At 43.8% G+C, this 22,448-nt stretch overlaps 1 protein-coding gene across 2 annotated transcripts in view; it reads right to left on the reverse strand.

Annotated features, from left to right (window-relative positions):
* Positions 1 to 1,239: 1,239 nt before the first annotated feature.
* camk2g2 (calcium/calmodulin-dependent protein kinase (CaM kinase) II gamma 2) overlaps positions 1,240 to 22,448 on the reverse strand; it is a 340,104-nt gene continuing 318,895 nt past the window's right edge. For both annotated transcript variants that reach the window (XM_069885378.1, XM_069885379.1), the window contains 3 exons: positions 11,072 to 11,166; positions 6,206 to 6,451; positions 1,240 to 3,506 (listed from right to left, as the gene is read on the reverse strand). In XM_069885378.1, coding sequence (XP_069741479.1) covers positions 6,219 to 6,451; positions 11,072 to 11,166 — 328 coding nt within the window. In that variant the 3' untranslated portion in view covers positions 1,240 to 3,506; positions 6,206 to 6,218. The remainder of the gene's footprint in view (positions 3,507 to 6,205; positions 6,452 to 11,071; positions 11,167 to 22,448) is intronic.

A 22,448-nucleotide genomic window follows, 5' to 3' on the forward strand; every position in this document is an offset into this window, starting at 1 on the left:
GTTCTGCTCCTGTGTCTTGTAGACTTATGGACTTGAATTAGATATGAGGACACAGGTGGATAGACAGGAGGGGGGAACAATGGAACTTTATAAAGTCATGACAAAGGTGCTTGTTTATGGTCTTTCCCAGAGTAAGGGAGTCCAAAAGAAGAGGGGACTTATGCTGAGGTGAGAGAGATTTAAAGGGGACCTGGGGAGGTTTTCCTAACAGAGGGTGATGGGCCTGAATCATCTGCCAGTGGAAGTGGTAGAGGTGGGTACATGCACAAGTAAGACATTTAGAGTGATACATGGATTGAAAGGGCCCAAACACAGACACTTGGGACTAGGCTGTGTAGGCAACCTTATACGGCATGGATGAAGAGCCTGTTTCCTTGCTGCAAACCTCGACGACTTCTGCACTGATATCCTCCAGAGTTTGAATAAGAGGAAAATGCAAGCAGTTCTGTACAGACAAGATGCAGAGAGGAAGTTTCCAAAGGCAGAGGAGTTCAGAATCTGGGGCCACAGGGGACAAAGTCTGTCATTTAGAAACCTGGACCAGGTGGAAATTCTCCACCCAGACAGTGGCAAACCTCAGAAACTCTCTCTCATTGAAGGCAGGACACAGATCAAGCCTCTAAATAAATTCAAGGAGGAGGTGGATATATTTCTTATTGCCAAAGGAATAAAGGGGTGTTGGGAGAAGGTGGGACGGAGCAGTGATGATCTGCCCTGCTCACGTAGAAAGGTGGAGGAGGCCAAGGGGTTAAATGGCTCATTCCTGCCCCTACTTTATTCTACAAACTCCAACCAGTGGAAAAAGAATCATTAAATCCAAACAATTCCAGCTGGGTCTACAATCCTGTCGTGTTCTCTCAGTCTGGGCCTGTTGCAATAACCTTATCTTCATACTCGTGACAAGGCCACTAAAGGAACAGGACCTAATAAATGCGGAATAAATGCCTTGACAAAGGTCTCAGGCATGAAAAATTGGTTATAAACCTTTACCACCTATGGATGCTGCGAGACCTGCTGAGTTCCTCCAGCATTTCTGTGTTTTTACTAATAAATGCTGAGATTGTTTACACTAACAAGACCAGGGCAGATTATGCATTCACCTAGTGATGCAACGAGTTGCAAAGGTGATGTCTCCTTATCAGTGTGACCTGCACACGACTCGACCAAGTCAACAGGCGCTGTCCTCAGTCATTGTGGCTGTGAGGCAACAGGACAAGACAGATAACAGACCCATGCAGGTACACATAACGTGTTTATTTTTTTTATTTGAAGGGCGAGACACACAGAAACAGGTTACATTGAAGGAAATTGAAAGCATCGAGTCTCAAAATGAGTGAAACCTGGGGAGAATGGCACTTTTCGATCGGTATGGACACAGTAGGAAGGAAGGCCTCCTTCTGCGTCATTTTTTGTGAGTTTAAATTTTGAAATACAGTACGGTAACAGGTCCACTCGGCCCTCGAGCCCGTGCTGCCCATGAGTTGGGTTCAGGTATCATGAGAGGACCAGGCCTGGCTTGGCTAAGGTGGAGAGGTTTTGGGCATGCTTGTCTTTTCTTGTTCTGATCAAGAACACGTGCATAGTTGAGCCACACTTGGGGCATTTACTGTTATAATTTTAACAGTATCATGCCTGAATTTAGACTGTTCCTCCTTTAGGAGTTGAACATGATGAAGGTGCACTCTGTAAGCAGAGAAGGAACATGGTGATTCTTCAGGCCCATTAAAATCCCAGCCCAAACAGTGAGTGTGATGGTGATGGGGAGAAACCTGACCCATAGCCAGTTCGAAGTAGAGCAAAGGCTCTGATCTGCCAACTTCAATGAACCCAGATGTTGACTTTGGCCAAGCGAAGTTTAACATCCACAGTTTCACGGATTTTGTGACTCACTTAGGGAAGAAACTGAAAACACTGAATATCGCATCTTGAGAATGCTCCTTTACTAATTCATGGACATAAACTCAAGCAGGCTTTGGAGTAGACAATCCATCGACTGCAGCAGTTAAAACAAGATGCACCGTTTGGTTTTCATTTTATTAAATACTTTTTTTTAAAGATCAAGTCCTATAGTAACAAAGCTAATAAGATCTACCAACATTCATAACAAACAAACACTGGGTTTTTTGTAATATATCATGCAAAATTCTGCATCAATTGCCTCAATTAAAACTATAAGATATTAGCCCCCATAAGATACAGTAACAATGCAATTAATTTACTTTATTTTTAAACAGGAATTTATCATATCAAGCTTAGGCTTAAATTATGTGGTACATACTGTCCAAACTGCGCAAGATTGTTAAAGATGCAGAACTAGGTACATCATTATTTTTGTCAAGTAAACACATACAGTGAAAATATTGACCATAAACAACACATGCATAACCTCTGTAAAACTGCATATATGTTTTAAACGTGTGATCATTTTATCCAAGGGTGACGAGAATCCCTCCCAGTAGCACAGTGATGCCCGTAAACAGCAATGCTGTGCGTCTTATGCTTGATCTTGTACTCCCGGTTCGATAACATTAATCGACACCATACCTCAAAGACACAAGGCAGAGTATATAACCACCAGACAATTCAAAAAGTTGTGATCAGTAACTAGATTACAGCAGACTGCAAACTTGTGGATGCAAATTGACTCAGCAAATTTTTTTTTAAAAACCAAAGATAATATTACTGCACTTAGGCACGACAGAACTTCAATATTATACATTCATATTAACCTTGCTGCAGAGAACACTGGAAGAAATGTTAACAGATGAGAAAGGAATACTTTGTAACGTGTGGTCCATTTCAATAAATGAGATCACAGCTTCACTTTGCAATAGATCAACAGGAGAGAGAAGAATAAAAATGCAATCACCTAGAAATATTATTTTGTGTTTTTTTTTGTCTCAGACAGTTTTGCTGAGCAGCGAGGTCATAGTCTTGGCCTTTGAGTTTCAACAGATGTTGCTCGTCAACCTCCAAGTGGGTTAGCGGTTCAGCAATTAACCCTCATCCTTACTGACAGAAGGAAAGGTGGCATCCTCCTGGCTTTCTTCAATTGAACCTACTGTAATGACGTTGCTCTCATACAGACAAGTACTGTTGAGTTAACGTTATCTCGATTAGATCTTGACAAGAATGGCATACTTGTTTTTTAAAAATCTGAACACTACTGCAACTTGTTAATTTTTTTGTGATTTTTAGTTTTTTTTATTTTAAAGGACGGATCCCCGTACTTTGGCAAGTAACAGGTTCAGAATTTATTTTGTTCGAACCTCTGCCATCAAACAAGTTAGTTATCAGGTACATATACAGCAGCCATTTTTATCTGTACACCTCCCATACAGCAGAAACAAACACGATGGATCCATGGAAACAACAAATAGGCAGCCACCACAGCATCATACACATGCAGATTGGCGCATGGCGCTGTTGGTCTTCAAGAAGTCACCATGACAGTGATCGGCTTTAATCCACTGTTTAGACGAGAAGTCTACTCCAGCATCTCCAAGCTGAAATGGAAAGGACAACAGGTTCACAAGGTATAGGAGCAGAAGGAGGCCCATTGGCCCATCGAGTCTGCCTGCCATTCTATCATGAGCTGATCCATCCTCCCACTCAGACCCACTCCCTGGCCTTCTCTCCGAAACCCTTGATGCCCTGACTAATCAATTACTTGTCAATCTCTGCCTTAAATACACCCAACGACCTTGCCTCCACAGCCACCTGTGGCAATACCTTCCAAAGTCTCATGACCCTCTGACCATGTTTCTGTTTTAAATTGTCACCCTTTTAGCCTGAGGTTGTGCCCTCTTGTCCTAGACTCCACAACCATGGGAAAGATCCTTGCTACATCTACTCTGTCCAGGTCTTTCAGCATTCAAAATTTCTCTATGAAGTCCCCCCAAATCTTTTGGTGCTCCAAAAAGTACAGTCTAAGAATCGACCATAATTCCTCACATGTTAACCCTTTCATTCCTGCTATCAGGTTGCCTCACTATCGGAAGGATGCACAAGGGTGCAGAGGAGATTTACAAGTATGTTGCCTGGATCAGGGAGCAGGCCTCATGAAAACAGGTTGAGCGAACTTGGCCTTTTTTCATTGGAGTGATGGAGGATGAGGGGGCTACCTGATAGAGCTGTATAAGATGGTGAGAAGCAGTGATCATGTGGAGAGTCAGAGGCTTTCTCCCAGGGCTGAAATGGTGGCCACAAGAGGACACAGGTTTGGTGCTGGGGAGTAGGTCCAGAGGAGATGTCAGGGATGTTTTTTTTTATGTGGAGAGTGGTGGATGCATGGAATGGGCAGCTGGAAACAATGGTGGAGGTGGATACGATAGGGTCCTTAAGAGATTTTTGGATGGGTACATGGAGCTTAGAATTTCTAAGGCACAACTTTGTGGGCCAAAGGGCCTGTATTGTGCTGTAGGTTTTCTATGAGCCCTCTCCAACTCTAGCATGTCTTTTCTCAAAAAAAAAATGACCAAAACTGATCACACTGGTTCCCTCTGCATTCTGATTATTCCTGGAGCAATGCCATTATCCCAGATGGCACACTCCACATCCAATCTGCAGCTAGAGGGAGGCTTGCCATTCAATGGGGCTGTCATGGTCAAATTGTGCCACCATCAATTTCACGGGGGCCAATAATGCCCATCCAGGATTGACCGTCTTCTCCTTGACGGCTGCCACCATCTCCGTTGTTGACTTGCCCTCATGATCACAGGATCCAAATGTTATTTTACAGACAGGAGTGAAGCATGATGGCCATTGAGGTCGGTGCCTCCCTTAGCTCCTTCTAGCCCACTGACTGTCTGACAAGGTCAGGTCTATCCATCCCTCCATGTTCAAGTGTATCACCGTCACTGAACTCACCAGGTGCCAACGTCCTGGAGTTCAACATTGGCTACAGCCTGAATCAGATCGGCCACACGGGATCAGGTGGTGACATACAGAGAGTGACTCAGCTCCTGATTGTCCAAAGATTTTGTACCATCTACAAGCCAGGAATTTGGAGGAACGTGGTCTATTGCCATGGATCAGCACAGCCCCTGATACATGACACCATACAGCATAATGCAGGTGCTTGACTGACATCATTCCCTTAATATTCATTCTCTCCACCACTGGTGGACAGTGGAAACACCAAATTACTCACCCAGAATCCTCCCACACCATGTCCCACGCTCACAACCTTCTGTCACCAAACAGGACAAGGGCGACAGATGCATGGGATCGCCACCAGGTTCCCTTGCAAGTCTTGCACCCTCCCGATTTCATTGTTGCTAGGTAACCCTGAGGGGAAAGCCCTGCAAAAGGTGGTGGACACAGCCCAGGACATTACAGGCAGAACCTTCCCCACCATCGAAAACATCTGCAGGGAAAGGAGAGCAGCAGCAAACAACAAGGATCCATACCACCCTGCACATGCTCTGTTCTCGCTGCTGCCATCAGGAAAGAGGTATAGATGTCACAAGACTCACACCACCAGGTTCAGGAATAGCTGCTCCCCCTCCACCATCAGACTCCTCAACAACAAACTCAATCAGGGACTCACTTAAGGACTCGTACTTGTGCACTTTATTTTCTCTCTATTGCAAAGTCTGTTTACATTTCTTTCTATGTTTACATGTGTACATAGAGTCCAGTTTTTTTGCACTACCAATAAGTGGTAATTCTGCCTGGCCTGCAGGAAAAAGAATCTCAGGGTTGTATGTGATGTCATGTATATACTCTGACAATAAATCTAAAAACCTAAAGCCCAGAACACCTCACACCACTGGACTGAAGGAGAACAGCAGGGCTTCAAGGGGACTCACCACACCGCACATGAGGTTGGCGAATTAATGCTGGGCTTTTCTGCTATGGCCATAATCTGAATACTTTAAAAAAAAAACTTCCATGTCCCAACTCTAATAAATGTTTCCATTCAGCAGATGGAGAGATAAGTTTTGATTTCATAATCCTTACAACCCAATTTGGGGAACATTTGGCCCACTGAATCTATGGCAGCTCTCACTGTAATCCCATTCCTCCAGTTCTCTTCCACTTGTCCACAACTCTCCCTGATTCTCTGTCCTGATGTTTCAAAATAAATCACCCAAAGTGAGTCGGAGCTTTGTTAAAGCTAACATTCCCAGCAAGGTAACGTCTCCTTCTCTTTTGTTATGACGTCCTGACAGCTGAGGGTGAGGGGATCAGAGGCTCCTACCTGCACAAGGTGTTCACTGGAGTGAAGCCGCAGGTGCTCCTGAGCAATGGAAGTGTATATTCTGCCACTTTCCCTCGCGGCGATGCCACACTCGGGTTTCCTCGGACTGCGTCGTCCTTGGCCTGCCCTGCCCATCGATGTACTGCGTTAGACGGATGTAGGCAATGCACGCAGCATCTTCTCCAATGAGGTGGACGTGGGGGTTGAGAATCGTAGTGTGGATTGGCTTGCTGTTCTTTGACAATACTGAAAGAGCCAAAAAAAAAATGAAGTGTTGAACCTGGAAAATTTTCAAAGATGTTCATTCACATCAAACCCACAATCAATCATTTGTTTCAGACACAGGAGAGAAAATTATTTAAATTTTATTTACTCGATTCTGGCCATTTTATCCATGCCACCCAGGGAAACTGGAGCCCCTGGGGAAAACCCACGCAGACACGGGGGGGGGAACGTACAAACTCCTTTGACAGACAGCGCCGGATTTGAACCTATGTCACTGGCGCTGTTCCAACCACGACGTTAACCACACGCTGCATATCTGCCTGCAACTGCAGAGCTGGGAATCAGCACAGTAACTCCCAGTAATCTGGCACCTGCAGAGTTTGATGGCGATGGACTTGCACATGTTCTGGGCTGTTGGATGTTCCTCCGACTGAGACCCTGACACAATTTTACTAGCGACCCCTGCATTACCAGTGGGAGGGGAGTGAGATTGCGCTCCCAGAAAAAAGCTCGGCACAGGTCTCCCCACTTTTTGAAAGGTCACTTTCTGCCTCTTGCTTTTACGAAAGATTGACATTTTTCGCGAACTGAAAGAAATCCAAGGAGGATTTGTGCTTTCAAGATAAAAGGTGAAAAGTGAAAATAGCATTCAGTGTTTGTTTTGCAGAGAGCCCTTGTGGAGGCAGCGAGAGTGTCCAAAGGTATCAGAAAAGCCGAAGCGAGCTCGTAAGGGGGTTACACAGTGCAAAACTGGACGTAATTAAGCATTCCAATCGTGGTGAACGAAGTAAAGACATTGTGCATGTGTTGAACTTGCCTGCGTCCACCATTCGTACTGCAGAGAGAAAGATTAGGTTTTATATATTAAGTAATTTAATACGTTAGGTTTTTAAGTGTTATTTGGTATGATTTGATAGATTATTTTTTGGGTCTGGGAATTCTCAAAAAATTTCCCAAATATTCAGTAATCATTTCTTCGCTTTTTACCATTTTGGCTTCACAGGATAGTTTCGGATAGTGGGGAAACCTGTGTTGTGATTTTCCATAACATGAAGCCACCTGTTCATGCGTCAAGAACCAGGAGTTGGAAAAAAAAAGACATTTCGCATTTATATATTTGCTTTTGCACCCATTCCAAAGTTCCATGAGAGAGAATTTTATTCTGTATCTGTGATTGTGATTTGTGAATTTTGTAAGGGTGAATTTCCATTTCACTTTTTCTCACGCTGTTGGATAACACAATTTTCAGGGAGTGGAAAACAATCTTCTGGAGGAACTCAACGGCCCAGGCAGCATCCAGGGAGGGAACTGGCAGTCAGCATTTCTGATTTTTTTTTTCCTGAGACTTTCAAGCAGCTACAATTGTGGTTATAGGGATGTTACTGGCAAACAGACTCCAAATTACCGGGCAGAGACTCACATAACTGCTTGCTTCCCCCCACCTGCCGCCCAAGCATCTATCACCGTTCAATGACAACCAGTGGCAAAGGTAATAAAAATGGCCACGCCTCTGCTTTTCCGTTTAATCCCATTTCTGCATGAAAATGTGGATGTCCACATCTGTATTTTGTGCATATAATTGGCTTTGGGACCAAATATCTATTAGTATTCCCTTTACTGATCGGAAATGTAATTGACTACATCTGGATTTCACATGTAGCTGTTGGCAATGTACCAGGATAAATTTATCCTCAAACACATTCTAGTCTGTATGAAGAAACAAAACATCTGTTTAGTGTTCCTTCACTAACCCAGTTTTCACAGTGGGGATTAATCTACTGAAGGTTATTGAATGGGATACCCTGATTAAAAGTCATGCCTCACAAATTTATTAGCTCTCAGGCAGAGTGGATGGAGGAGGGAGGGGGAACCAGTGGATGTTGCGAGTTTGGATTTTGAAAAGGTGCTTGAGAAGATGCCGCACAAAAGGTTACAGTCAAGAGAAGAGTTCATGGTGTGGGATGCAGGTAAATAGCAGCACAGGTAAAGAACTGGAAAATAGGCAAGAAGCAGTGAGCAGGGAATGATATTGGCAACCTATAACCAGTAAGTGCCAAAGACTTCATTGCTGGGAGGATGTTACGGTACTGGGAATACATTACAGTGCTGGGAAGATATTACAGTGCTGCCAGGATATTACAGTACTGGGAAGACATTACAGTGCTGGGAAGATATTACAGTGCTGGGAAGATATTACGGTACTGGGGAGATATTACAGTGCTGCCAAGATATTATGGTGCTGTGAAGATATTACAGTGCTGCCAAGATATTACAGTGCTGGGAAGACATGACAGTGCTGGGAAGGTATTACGGTACTGGGGAGATATTACAGTGCTGCCAATATATTATGGTGCTGGAAAGATATTACAGTACTGGGAAGACATTACAGTGCTTGAAAGATAGTAATGATTCAGAGGAAGCAAAGTGTAAACACTCCAGCCGTAAGTGAAAATACAAGTGTAGGTGGGAAAGCGAGCTGTGTTTACGGAGAGATATTTATGGATGAAGTGAGTGGGAAAATGTTGGCAAGTGGAATATCATGCAGGAAAACGCAATGTGATTCTTTTTGGAAGGAAGATGATAAGACTGATTATTATTTAAATGGAGAAAGTTTATAGGCATTAGTTTATAAAGTAATGGAGGGCGTAGATATGGTAAATAGCCACAGTCTTTTCCACTGGATTAGGAAAACATTTCCTACAAATCCTTTCACTTGCCACCATTCGTGCTTTTCATAACAAGAGCTCGCATTTGCAAAATCAACCATTACAATGTAATCGCAATGTTTAAACATTAGGTTGCATGTCATTTTAATGCTCCTTCCCACTCCCCACAAACATGTCTGTTCTCAGTTATGGAGAGGTCAAATGCAAACTGGAAGAAAATCTCTCATTCCACTTGGGCAGCATACAATACAATGACATTGAATGCCCCAATTTCAGGTAAACCCCACCCTCCGGTGCTCTCCTCCCCCACACACTGTCCATTGATTTTTCTATTCCTTTTGTTCATCTCTCCCATCTCCTCTCCCCACATGGTTCCATCTGGCCATCATCCATGCCCTATCTGGTTCCACCTACCAGCTTCTCTCCCACACCTGTACCACCACACTGACCATCTTTCCGCTTTCCTCTCAGTCCTGATCCAGGGTCTCCACCCAAAATGTCGACGTGCACCTTGTGCCTCCACGGATGCTGCTTAACCACTGAGTTCTCCCACTGGTCCGTTTGGACAGAGCTTCTTCTCTTGGCCAGTGACACCTGTCGCAGAACCTGGACACCTGAACATGCCAGGTTTGGGCTGGGTTGTGCGTTTATTCCAATGAAAGCCTGGCCCAGCATGCCACCCAGGTCAGCATAGCTGAGATTCAGCAGAGCAGGGCCACCGGTGGAGGGTCGTTTTCTCAGGATTTCTTGAGAGAGACACACACATTCTTCTGGGATGTTTACTTGTGACATCAACACTTTGCCAACTGATTGTACAAGTGGAGCTGCAGGTGGGAATTTTGTGTACGTATTGGGAAAACAAGACAAGAATTCTAAGAAAGTAATGGAAAAAAAATTGAGAGCATTGCCAGGGATAAAAGAGGAGGTTAACTGAAACAACAGTAAAACAGATCAGGAGTCCCCTGGCGGCAGTCTTGGAAGATAATGGTTTAATTCGTCAATGAGGATGCACACATTCAGAAAGGGTTGGGGGGGGGGGGTGGAGGGGAGGTTAGAGAGTGGAATTCTTCACCACACTAATCAAATATAATTTATAATCAATTTTAAAGGAAAACGGTCATCCCCAATTTTACTCCCAACCAGACCTCTGGTCTATTTCATACAAGAGCAATCCACTGATGGACCACCAGTCTTTAGTGAGGATTGAACCTTTGATGTTTCTCATCGTTCATCTAAAATAACACTTGGGAACAAAGATTTTGCCTCCTTTTGGGTGTATTTTATGGATCTTGGGCTGCTGATCACAAAAATTACCATAAAATTTTCCTATCATGCACTGTTTTTTTAGATAGAACCTACTTTTGCAATTTCCAATCATATTTTAAATCTACTTTCAACCATCCAAAACCATGAAAGTGCAACATGTCGTTGAAAATTCATTCTCTGCATTTGCACTTGGATGTCTTCCCGCTGATCTCAGTGCTGTTAGTGACAAACATGGCGAAAGGTTTCACCAGGACACTGCAACCATGGAAATGCAGTATCAAGGCAACTAATGCTGGTTGATTATTGTTGCACACCGACACGAGAGGCATCAGATGCTGAGTACAAATGAAAATCAGCGGGAAAACATTTTTTAGGTTAGTTGAACTGACGCAATGTGTCAGTATCAATATGCTAAACATGATAAATTCAATAAAAGTTAATTTAATGTTTCTTCAACTTCCTATGTGATACAGCAAATCTGAAATTATCCTTGGGTTCAACTTGAAGTCATCTATCGTAATCCCCCTTTTTTTTTCCCAGGAAGCAAACCTTTTGAAAAAATGTGTTGCCCAGTGTAATTATTTGATACATTGTGATGGAGGGTAGTAGACTCCCCTCTTCCCCCCACCAGAGCTCCTCTACTGGTCCTCAGCTCAGGAAGAGTATTGCAGTGATATCTTTGTTTTTCAATTAGAAAACTCATACTTACAGTTCTCAAAATAAAACTTATGGAAATCCATCCCTTCCACTAAGTTTCCAAGGGCTTCAGGTTCAAAGGATGTGAGGCCTGGATCACAGATTTTCCTGAAAGAAACACACCATAGCTTTATACTCAGATGCTTAGAAATGTTAGCAGATGTTGTCCTTCAGACAGGCTTTAAGAAACAAGAGGAACGAACATTGAGAAGTTAGAGTGTGAGCAGCATCTTGGGTGGCACGGTGACAAGTTAGTGGAGCTGGTGCCTCAGCTGCGGTTGAGGTTGTGATGTTTGGATATTTACTGCGGCCCTATATTTGCTCCCAGGTGCTTCATTTTCCTCCATATTCCAAAGTTGTGCCAGTCACAGGAAAGTGCGTGGGCTGCTAGGTAAATTAACCGCTGTCTATCATGAGACCATAAGAAATAGGAGCAGAAATAGGCCATTCAGCCCATCGAGTCTGCCCTACCATTCAATCATGAGCTGATCCATTTTCCTACTCAGCCCCACTGCCTGGCCTTCTCCCAATAACTTTTGATGCCCGGCTAATCAAGAACCCCCAGTGCCCCGGCCTCCACCACCACCTGTGGCAACAAATTCCACAGATTCATCACCCTCCAGCTGAAGAAATTCCTCTGTTCTAAGTGGATGCCCTTCAATCCTGAAGTTGTGCCCTCTTGTCCCGGACTCTCCCACCGTGAGAAACAACCTTTCTACATCTACTCTGTCCATAGCTTTCAACATTCAAAATGTTTTGATGAGACTCTCCCCCCCCCCCACCCCCCCCCCACCATTCTCTTAAATTTCAACGATTACAGGCCAAGAGCCATCAGTGGCTTCTCATATTATAACTGTTTCATTCCCGGAAACATCCTAGTGAACCTCCTTTGAATCCTCTATAATGTCAGCACATCCTCTTTTAAATGAAGAGCCCAAAACTGTTCACAATCTCCACGTGAGGTCTCACCAGTGCCTTATCATTCCTAGTTTGTGAATGTGGTAAGGCTTAGGAACGAATGAGCAGAGATGAGAACGGTGAGGGGGTGGGGGTACAAATGAGATCAATGCAGGGTTGATGTTAATGGGTAGACAATGGTTGTCATAACCCAATGATCTTTTACCACCTCCAGTCCCAAACTCTTTTGGAGTCAAAAGTCACCACTATAACATATCAGCCAATAAACTGACAGCAATCTCCTTGAAAAAGTCTCATGATAGTGATTAGATAATGAGTGGAGGAACAGTCAGGGCTTTGGGGTTAATTCCTCTCAACTTGGTTCATGACACCCTGGTAAAAGGTTGTAGCGAGACACAGTACGAATGCAAGCCTTTTGTCCCACTGAGTGCGTGCTGACTTGACACCAACCCTTCACTCACATCAATCTCATTTCATACTCCATACATTCCCATCAATTCCCTCCAGATTCTACCACTCACCAACATGCTGGAGACAACTTACAGAGGGGAATGAACCTACTGACCCACACATCTGGAGGAAAATGACCTAGAAGACATCCGTGCAGTCACAGGGAGAACCTGCAAACTCTACACTGACAGCACCCAAGGTCAGGATGGAACACTGGCCTTAGATGCTGCAAGGCAGAGGTTTTAAAGCTGTTCCCCATGTGCCAGGAGAGAATTGGATAAAACTATTGGTAGATGTCATCTGAGCCCCGTGAGAAGGACAATTAAAAAAAAATCTTTTTTAGACATACAGCACAGTAACAGGCCTTTCTGACCCATGAGCCCGTGGTGCCCAATTATACCCAGTCCACAACCCCCGTGCATTTTTGAAGGATGGGAGAAAACCAAAGCACCCAGAGGAAATCCACACAGATATGGGGTGAATGTACAAACTCCTTACAAACAGCGCCGGTCGCTGGTGCTGCAACAACATTGTGCTCACTGCAACACTAACCGTGCTCCCAAACCTTAAAGTTTTCTGGGATTTTTACTTGTGACATCAAAACTTTATCAAGTGATTTTGCGAAGATGACACATCCTCTTTCCTCGCATTTCTTTTCAGCTCGGCGGAGCTGCAGGTGGAAATTTTGTTTTGGTTTGGGAAAACAGGACAAGAATTCTAAGAAAGTAATGAAAGAATCCTGCATACATTGAGAGTATTGCCAGGGATAAGAGAAAAGGTTAACTCAATCAACAGTGGAACAGATCAGGGGTCTCCTGCTGGCAATCTCCAAAGATCATGGCTCAATTCCTGATTGATGATTTTAACTGATCAATGAGAATGCACACATTCAGAAGGGGTGGTTAGAGAGTGGAATTCTCTACCACACTGATCAAATACATCATCTTTAAAAATGAACGGTGAGCTGCCTGAATCACAAGGGACATGCAGGAGCTGAGGATAAACATTGGGATGCACAGCATTCCTGATTTCACGAGGGGAATGGGGCATTCTGTACCCTAACAATAATATACAGCCTGCAGCAATTAAATAAAACACCCCAAAGGCATTTCCCACGAGGTTATTCAGCCAAAAACTGGATTAACAGATTTGCATTTAATGGTTCTGAATTCTGTTACTAGATACTAAAAACACAAACAGGTTGGCTTGATTTTAAAGGAAGAAAAGTGAAGTTCGAGGGCTTGGGGCCAACTTGATTACATTATTTAAAAGCAAAATCTACAAAGAGAATAATGAAACATTTGGGTACAGGTCTGTGATGTGAGTCAACAGCTTTGACAAGGACATGGTAAAGATGTCCAAAGTAAAATAAAGAGATGGTTAAGTGCACGCTGTATGTTGCATCGAGACAATACTGGACTCATGGGGGTTCAAAAGTCAGCGAATTCACCAGCACATTCTAGAGTGGCACATGGTTAAAGGCTACTGGATGGGAAATTGCAAGAAGGGTTGGATTTCAGGAATGATGCAGTACACAAGCCAACTGGATCTCGTGCAATGTCCCTGCCAAAAAGCCAAATGCTATTTTAATGGAGATGGTTCTGATCCAATGGAAATGTGCAGCCAATTGTTAACACAGCAAAATATTCTCCCTCCCCAAACTACTCTGAAAAAGAAATTTACTGTCGATTTCATCATGGGTGCAGTACAAAAGCATGCCTTGCAAATGTCAAATACAATAAAATTGATGGATTTATCCACTAAAATGGAAAAAAAAACACCTTTTATTTTGCACAAGTGGCTGATTGAATTGCGTTCTCATGTGGCCAAAAGGTTTATGGTTTCAAGTCACACAAAAATCTATGTTGACACTCTATCTTGTCCAGAGGGAGGCAGCACTCTCAGGTTTCCATTTCTTCAATAAGACTTTAAACTAGAACTCCATCTGGCCTCAAAGGTGAGTGCAAAATAATCCAGGAATTGAACTAATGGACAGTGTGGAAAGATACCTATGTTTACAACAAGATCCAAATCAGTTGGAGTTGGGTAAATATGCCAAAGAGTGGCAAATGGAATTTAATTCTAGCAAGCGTGAGGTGTCAACATGCTCATGTGTGACTTGCTCATCGAGGGCTCCGCAGTGGAGGGGGTCAAGAACTTAAAATTCCTGTGTGTCAACATCTCTGAGGATCTGTCCTGGAGCCTCCATGTGGATACAATAATGAAGAGTCTCGCCAGTGGCTACAGGGTGCAGTGCTGCTGGACCTCACTTATTTAGATCTGGCACCTCACGGGACTGCTCCAAGCACCTCATGGGGCCACTCTGGCACCTCCATGTCACCATTTTTAGTGAGATCCAATACCTAAAAAATTAGTACTGCACCCCTGGGAGTACTTTTAAATACGCATACACTCATGTACACACATATATACATCTTTGGCTTGGCTTCGCGGACGAAGATTTATGGAGGGGGTAAAAAGTCCACGTCAGCTGCAGGCTCGTTTGTGGCTGACAAGTCCGATGCGGGACAGGCAGACACGGTTGCAGCGGTTGCAGGGGAAAATTGGTTGGTTGGGGTTGGGTGTTGGGTTTTTCCTCCTTTGCCTTTTGTCAGTGAGGTGGGCTCTGCGGTCTTCTTCAAAGGAGGTTGCTGCCCGCCAAACTGTGAGGCGCCAAGATGCACGGTTTGAGGCGTTATCAGCCCACTGGCGGTGGTCAATGTGGCAGGCACCAAGAGATTTCTTTAGGCAGTCCTCGTACCTTTTCTTTGGTGCACCTCTGTCACGGTGGCCAGTGGAGAGCTCGCCATATAACACGATCTTGGGAAGGCGATGGTCCTCCATTCTGGAGACGTGACCCATCCAGCACAGCTGGATCTTCAGCAGCGTGGACTCGATGCTGTCGACCTCTGCCATCTCGAGTACTTCGACGTTAGGGATGAAAGCGCTCCAATGGATGTTGAGGATGGAGCGGAGACAACGCTGGTGGAAGCGTTCTAGGAGCCGTAGGTGGTGCCGGTAGAGGACCCATGATTCGGAGCCGAACAGGAGTGTGGTTATGACAACGGCTCTGTATACGCTTATCTTTGTGAGGTTTTTCAGTTGGTTGTTTTTCCAGACTCTTTTGTGTAGTCTTCCAAAGGCGCTATTTGCCTTGGCGAGTCTGTTGTCTATCTCATTGTCGATCCTTGCATCTGATGAAATGGTGCAGCCGAGATAGGTAAACTGGTTGACCGTTTTGAGTTTTGTGTGCCCGATGGAGATGTGGGGGGGCTGATAGTCATGGTGGGGAGCTGGCTGATGGAGGACCTCAGTTTTCTTCAGGCTGACTTCCAGGCCAAACATTTTGGCAGTTTCCGCAAAGCAGGACGTCAAGCGCTGAAGAGCTGGCTCTGAATGGGCAACATGCCGCTTTAATATATACATACACACACATATATATACTCATATACACACATACATATAGTTCGTAGTCATTTTTGCTCTCGTTACATGTCTTCATCTCTCTGTCTGTTTTGTAGTTGTTCTGCAAATTTTCGTGTTTCCTCCGGATCCGAGAATAGTCTGTTTTGCTGCCCTGGAATAACTATTTTAAGTACCGCTGGGTACTTTAGCATAAATTTATATCCTTTTTTCCATAGGATCGCTTTTGCTGTATTAAACTCTTTTCTCTTCTTCAGGAGTTCAAAACTTATATCTGGATAGAAAAAATTTTTTTGACTTTTGTATTCCAGTGGCTTTTTTGTCTTCTCTTTTCTTCATTGCTTTCTCCAATATATTTTCTCTTGTTGTATATCTTAGGAATTTTACTAAAATGGATCTTGGTTTTTGTTGTGGTTGTGGTTTAGGGGCTAATATTCTATGTGCCCTTTCTATTTCCATTTCTTCCTGTAATTCTGGTCTTCCTAGGACGCTGGGGATCCAATCTTTTATAAATTCTCTCATATTCTTGCCTTCTTCATCTTCCTTAAGGCCCACTATCTTTATATTATTTCTTCTATTATAATTTTCCATTATATCTATCTTCTGAGCTAACAGCTCTGTGTCTCTTTAACTTTTTTATTAGATTCTTCTAATTTCTTTTTTAAGTCCTCTACTTCCATTTCTACGGCTGTTTCTCGTTCTTCCACATTGTCCACTCTTTTTCCTATATCTGACATGACCATCTCTAATCTATTCATTTTTTCTTCTGTACTTTTAATTCTTCTTTTTATTTCACTAAATTCTTGTGATTGCCATTCTTTTACTGATTCCATATATTCTTTAAAAAAAAATCCATTGTCTTGCCCTTCCCTTCTTCTTCCATTTCTCTGTGTTCTTTTTCTTTTTCTTCCTCTGGGTTGGTCATCTGTTGTTTCCTTGATTTCTTTTTACTCTCTTCTTTCTTGTTCTCATTGTTTTCTATGTTCTCTTCTTGTTGTTGTGCTGTGGCTGTCACTCTCAGCTGTGGAGATCGACCCCTCAGCTGGTCCCCCCTCCCGTCAGTGTTTTTTTTGTCTTGTGCATCGCGCATGCGCGACTCCTCGCGCATGCGCGGTTGTGCACTTTTGCTTGGCTCCGCGAGCCATTTTTGTAGTCCCGAGCTCGGGACTTCGACTGACCTGAGAGAGCTGGCTTCTCTCTCCACAGCAGGCCTCCTCGGACAGGTAAGGCCTTCACCTTCTTCTTCCGATGTCTTTTCTTCTTCTCTTTTTCCTGTTGCTTTCGACTTTTCTTTCTTCGCTGCCATTTTCTTCCCACCTTTACTTTCACTTTATTTTAATTTTCATGTTTGTGCCTTTGTGTTTTCTCTGTTTTTTTTAAAACTTTTCCGGAGAGGGCTGGAGTTCCCCGACCGGCCACTACTCCCCCTGGGAGTACTTGAGGAGATTCAGTATGTCACCAAAGACTCTCGAAAACTGTACCATGGAGAGCATTCTGGCTGGTTGCAGCATGGTCTGGTACTGAGATGTCAACGCTCAGAACAAGAGAAGACTCCAGAGGATTGTGAACTCGGCCTGTGACATCACGGGCATAAGTGTCCACTCCATCGAGGACTTCTACAGGAGGCGGTGTATCAAGAAAGCAGCCTCAATCTCAAGGACCCCACCACCTAGGCCATACCCTCTTCACTCGGCTACCATTGGGGAAAAAGTACAGGAGCCTGAAGGTGAGCACCCAGCGGCACAAGGGCAGCTTCTTCCCCTCTGCCATCAGATTCCTGAATGATCAATGAACCACAGACACTGCCTCCCTTTGACTTTTTTGTGCACTATTTTGTAAGGTGGTTTATAGAAATGTTTGCCCTGTGACGCTGCTGCAAAACAACTAATTTTGTGACGTTCATGACAATAAATTCAGATTCTGATTCTGGTGGGTTAATCCAGGGTAGGACTGGAGAGGGCTCTGGATAGTGTTATGGAACAAAGAGGGGGACAGATTCAGAGATCCCTGAAAGGAACAAGTCAAGTGGACAAGGCAGGGAAGAAGGTGATTGCAGCTGGCCTTCATTGTGCAGGGTATTGAGTACAAAAGGTGGGATTTCTTAATTCAAGGTGGTCTCACAAGGCATTGGTGAGACCAAACTTGGGAACATTGTGCACAGTTCTGGTCGCCTAGCTAGTGGAAGGACACTAATACATTGGAAGGGGTGACGATGAGATTCACCAGGATGTTGCTGGAACTGGAGGCTTGAGGTTGGATGGGCTGAGCCTTTATTTCCTAGAGTCTGAGGCTGAGAGGTGACCTCATAGAGGGTTAAAAAATCATGAGGGGCATGGATATGGTAAATGCTCATACTCCTTATCCCATGATTATAGAACGAGACCCAATGAGTTTAAGGTGCGAAGGGAGCAAAAAAAGGGACTCAACAAGCCAGACAGCATCCGGAGAGAGAAATGGTCAGTTAGTGTTTTGTTTTTATTTAGACCTACAGCACGGTAACAGGTCCTTTTGGCCCATGAGACAGGGCAGCCCAATTACAGCCAATTAACCTACAACCCTCTAGCATGCTTTGAATGGTGAGAGGAAACCGGAGACCCCAGATGAAATCCACGCAGACACGGGAAGAACGTATAAATTCCTTACAGATAGCGCGGGATTCGAACCCCAGTCGCTGGCGCCGTATCAGCGTTGCGCCAACTGCTACACTAACCTATCTTTATCGAAAGAAAGAGAGGAAGGGGAAATATCATAGAAAAAGAATGGAACAAAGCAAGGGAGGGGGCGAACAGTGCTGGGAAGGGCCAACTGGTGATAGGGTATTGGACAGAGATTTTTTGATTCAAGGCTGTGCTGATGCAGAAACCATTCAAAAATCACACAGCTTCATCAACAGTTCAGAGCAAACATCAGTCCACGTCTGCAGAGGGCGCTCTTGCTGCACAAATCCAAGCAGAATCAGGATCAGGATTTATTGTCATGAAGTTCGGGATTTGCAGCAGGATCATTGTGTAAACATTCATATTATAACTTTCTTACAACATGACTATAAAAAAATAAAAGTAACAGGGCATGAAAAGTGAGGCAGAGTCTTTGGTTCATTGATTATTCAGGAATCTGATGGCGGCGGGGAAGAATCTGTCCTTGTTTCGCTGAGTGCTTGTCTTCAGGCTCCTGTACCTTCTCCCCGATGGTAACAGAGTGAAGAGGGCCTGGTCTGGGTGGTGGGGGTCCTGGAGGATCTTACTTGCTGGATCACAGGTTTGGATGGGAGCTGAACTGCTCAAGGTCAGAAAAGGCTGCAGAAGGTTGTGAATGGAGCTCAGACATCACGCAAACCTCTCCCCTCCATGATCCCCATCTACACCCCCCCCCACTGCCTTTATTATACAATTATTTTAATATTTGCACACAAGTATGGTGCATATCATTTGTTTGTGTGTGCGTTAGGTCTGGGTGTGTGATTGCAGTGTGCTGCATCAAGGACCAGAGAACGTTGTTCCGAAGGGTTGCACTTGTGCAATCGGATGATAAATAAACTTGAACTTGAATGTGCACACATCATTAAAGAAAGAGGAGGAGGAACAGGGGTTTAAATGAAACAGGATTATATTGAAAGACAGGAAGTGGGCTGAGGAATTTGCCTCATTTCTTCTATCCTGCTCAGTCAATAATGAGCTGCTGTGTGAAACAGTCACAGCCAAGCAGAGCACAAACAGGCCCTGCGACCCAGCTCATCCACGCTGACCAAAGTACATATCTGAGCGAGTCCCATTTGCCTGCGTTTGGTCCATATCCCTCAAAACTTTTCCTATTTGTGGACCTGTCCAAATTGTACCTGTCTCTACCACTTCCTCTGGCCACTCGTTCCACACACCCACTACCCTCTGTATGAAAAACAGGTCCCCTTTAAGTCTTTCGCCTCTCAATTTAAAGCTGTGCTCTCCACCCTGAGAAACAAACAGTAACTATCACCTTATTTATGAGAGTGCTAGTGAAATGCAATCCATTTTTAGATTGCAATCCGTGCCACCCAAATTACACGCCATTAACCTACACCCCGGTACAATTTTGAAGGGTGGGAGCACCTGGAGAAAACCCATGCAGATGTGGGGAGAACGTACAAACTCCTTACAGATGGTACGGGATTTGAATCCCGGTCTGGTCCCGATTGCTGGAGCTGTAAAGGTGTTGTACTAACCGTTACGCCAACCAGGCCATTATCTTTAAACAAGTATTGCCTCATTCATTTTGCTAATTAAAAAATTATATGACCTCCCTTTCATCAACTGACAGTTTTCCAAATGTTTACACCAGATGATAATCTCTACAAAGTGAAGGGAGGGAAATTTAGGGGAGACAGCCAGGGTTGTTTTTTTTTACACAGGGAGTTGTGGGTGCTTGGAGGCTGAAACATTAGGGGCATTTAAGTGACTGTGACAGGCACATGGATGGAAGAAAAATACAGGGTTACAGGGTAGGGAGAGTTTAGTTTTTTTTGGTACGAATATATCGGTCAGTACAACATTGAGGGCCGAAGGGTCTGTACTGTGATCTATGTTTATTTGACTGACAATTTAAATATTAACATTGACCTGAACCTCAATGAAATTCACACTTTAATTTCCATTACTGACTTCAGAATGCGAGAGCTGTAAGTACTGGCTAAAATTCGTATACATCCGTTACAGGTGAATGATCTTCTCAAAAATAATTTTGCATAAATAGTAAAACCATGCAAACTTTGAAAAAGTGAAACTACATTTATTCACCTATCAAGTTAAATGTGTTTGCAAGTTTGGTGTTAGATATACATTAGATTCAATAAGAAATTCCAATTTCAAAGCAGTATAAAGTAACTCTCATCTTTTTTTTGATAGCCCAACACCCTAGCTCCAAGGACAGAAAATAATTTATTTCAGCAATATCTTTTCTATAGTCTTGATTTGGTCCTTATCTTGTTTCACACAACATGACTGGAAAGACACCTGGATCGGCATTTAATGGCGGGAAAGAGATGCAGGAGGATCAGAGCCAGCACCACCAGGCTGAGGAACAGCTTCTTCCCACGGGCAGTGAGAATGCTGAACGAACAAAGGAACTGCTCGCACTGACCACCCGAGGCTCTCGTATTCATGAAACATTTATTTATATATACAAATACTTGTCCTACATGTGTAATGTGTGTGATGCCTGGTTGTGTGTCTATGTGTTTTGCACCAAATACCGGAGAACACTGTTTCATCGGGTTGTACTATACACTTGGATGATAAAAGACTTGACTGTTTCAATTTTCCTCCAAGGAATCTCTGAGAGAAGTAAAAAGTTCATTCTGTTACTGAACTACAGGCTGATTTGTTCCCTCTGCATCACCTCTAGGACAAAACGTTTGGTTGCTAACCTCCCTCAGTCCTGCTGGATTGTCACCCATTCTGACTAGTCCAGCTAGAGCTGGTGATTGTCTCCAGTCTTCTCTGTTTTTATTTCAGATTTCCAACACCTGCAGTGTTTTGCTTTTCAGCAAGAGTTAATCACATTGCCTCGGGGATGGTGTATGAGGGGGTGAGAGGCAGGCAACGACAGCAGGGTTTCTTTCCTACAAGGTAACAGATGCATTTTTATAAACAATCAGCAGTTTCCTAGTCACCTTTACTGATATCCTTTTATTCCAAAATTAACTAAATTTAAGTTTCTCGTTACCATGGTGATCTTCAGCCTTGTTTTCCCAGAGGTCTAGTTTACCACTGTGCAAACCTCAGAAATATTCAACTGTAATCTCAGATCTTTGGTCATTGCACCATCTAGAGTTGGAACCCTACTCTTGTGCATGGTTTTTAGTTATGAATCCTGAAACTCTGCACATCATAGCCGTGTGCGGAGCAACTTCACACGGACAAAGGCAGTGGGTAATCATTACCCTCTTGAAGGTCATTAGAGAAGAACAATGAATGCTTGTCTTTGATGCTCATCTCTTATTTCTTTTGTTAAGTGTTTAAAACAAACTAATCTAAGTTGGTAAGATACCTGTTTGATTTTAATTGTTTTTAAATTGCTGGAATTATTTCTGTGGGTCGGCTCAGAATACTGGTACAACTACTGGGAGCTCGAGCACAATACGTTCTATGCCTTTTTCTCTCCCTACCTGATCCTCCCACACGTTCATTAAAATCATTGCTAATTTAGTGCTTACAAATACCCCACAAGCGCCGAGTTGAAAACTGTCGTGTCTGATGGGCTTTTCATTTTGAAGGAATAGTTACTGATCCGCCCCTTCCACACCCACTCGCAGCGACTGATTCATTTCTGCTAAACCAGACCTACTGTTGATTTGCAAAGCACTCCTGTTCCTGAATCAGAATGAACACCCAGTCTGGAAAACGTCCAGACAGAAACAGACTCACCTAGCACATTAGGACACTAAACTATCCCTTGGAGTTTTCACGTTTTAAAAAATAATTAAACATGGTCTTTCAAAGCAATGGAGTTTGCCCTCTCTGGCCTACCTATCAACACACACATTACTATCGTGGGAGCTTGTAGTACACAAACTGTTTGCCTTTCATGGATTGCAAAATTGACTCCATCACTGACCGTAAGGCACC

The sequence above is a fragment of the Narcine bancroftii genome, chromosome 6 (assembly GCF_036971445.1).
Source record: "Narcine bancroftii isolate sNarBan1 chromosome 6, sNarBan1.hap1, whole genome shotgun sequence".
In the NCBI taxonomy this organism is placed as follows: domain Eukaryota; kingdom Metazoa; phylum Chordata; class Chondrichthyes; order Torpediniformes; family Narcinidae; genus Narcine; species Narcine bancroftii.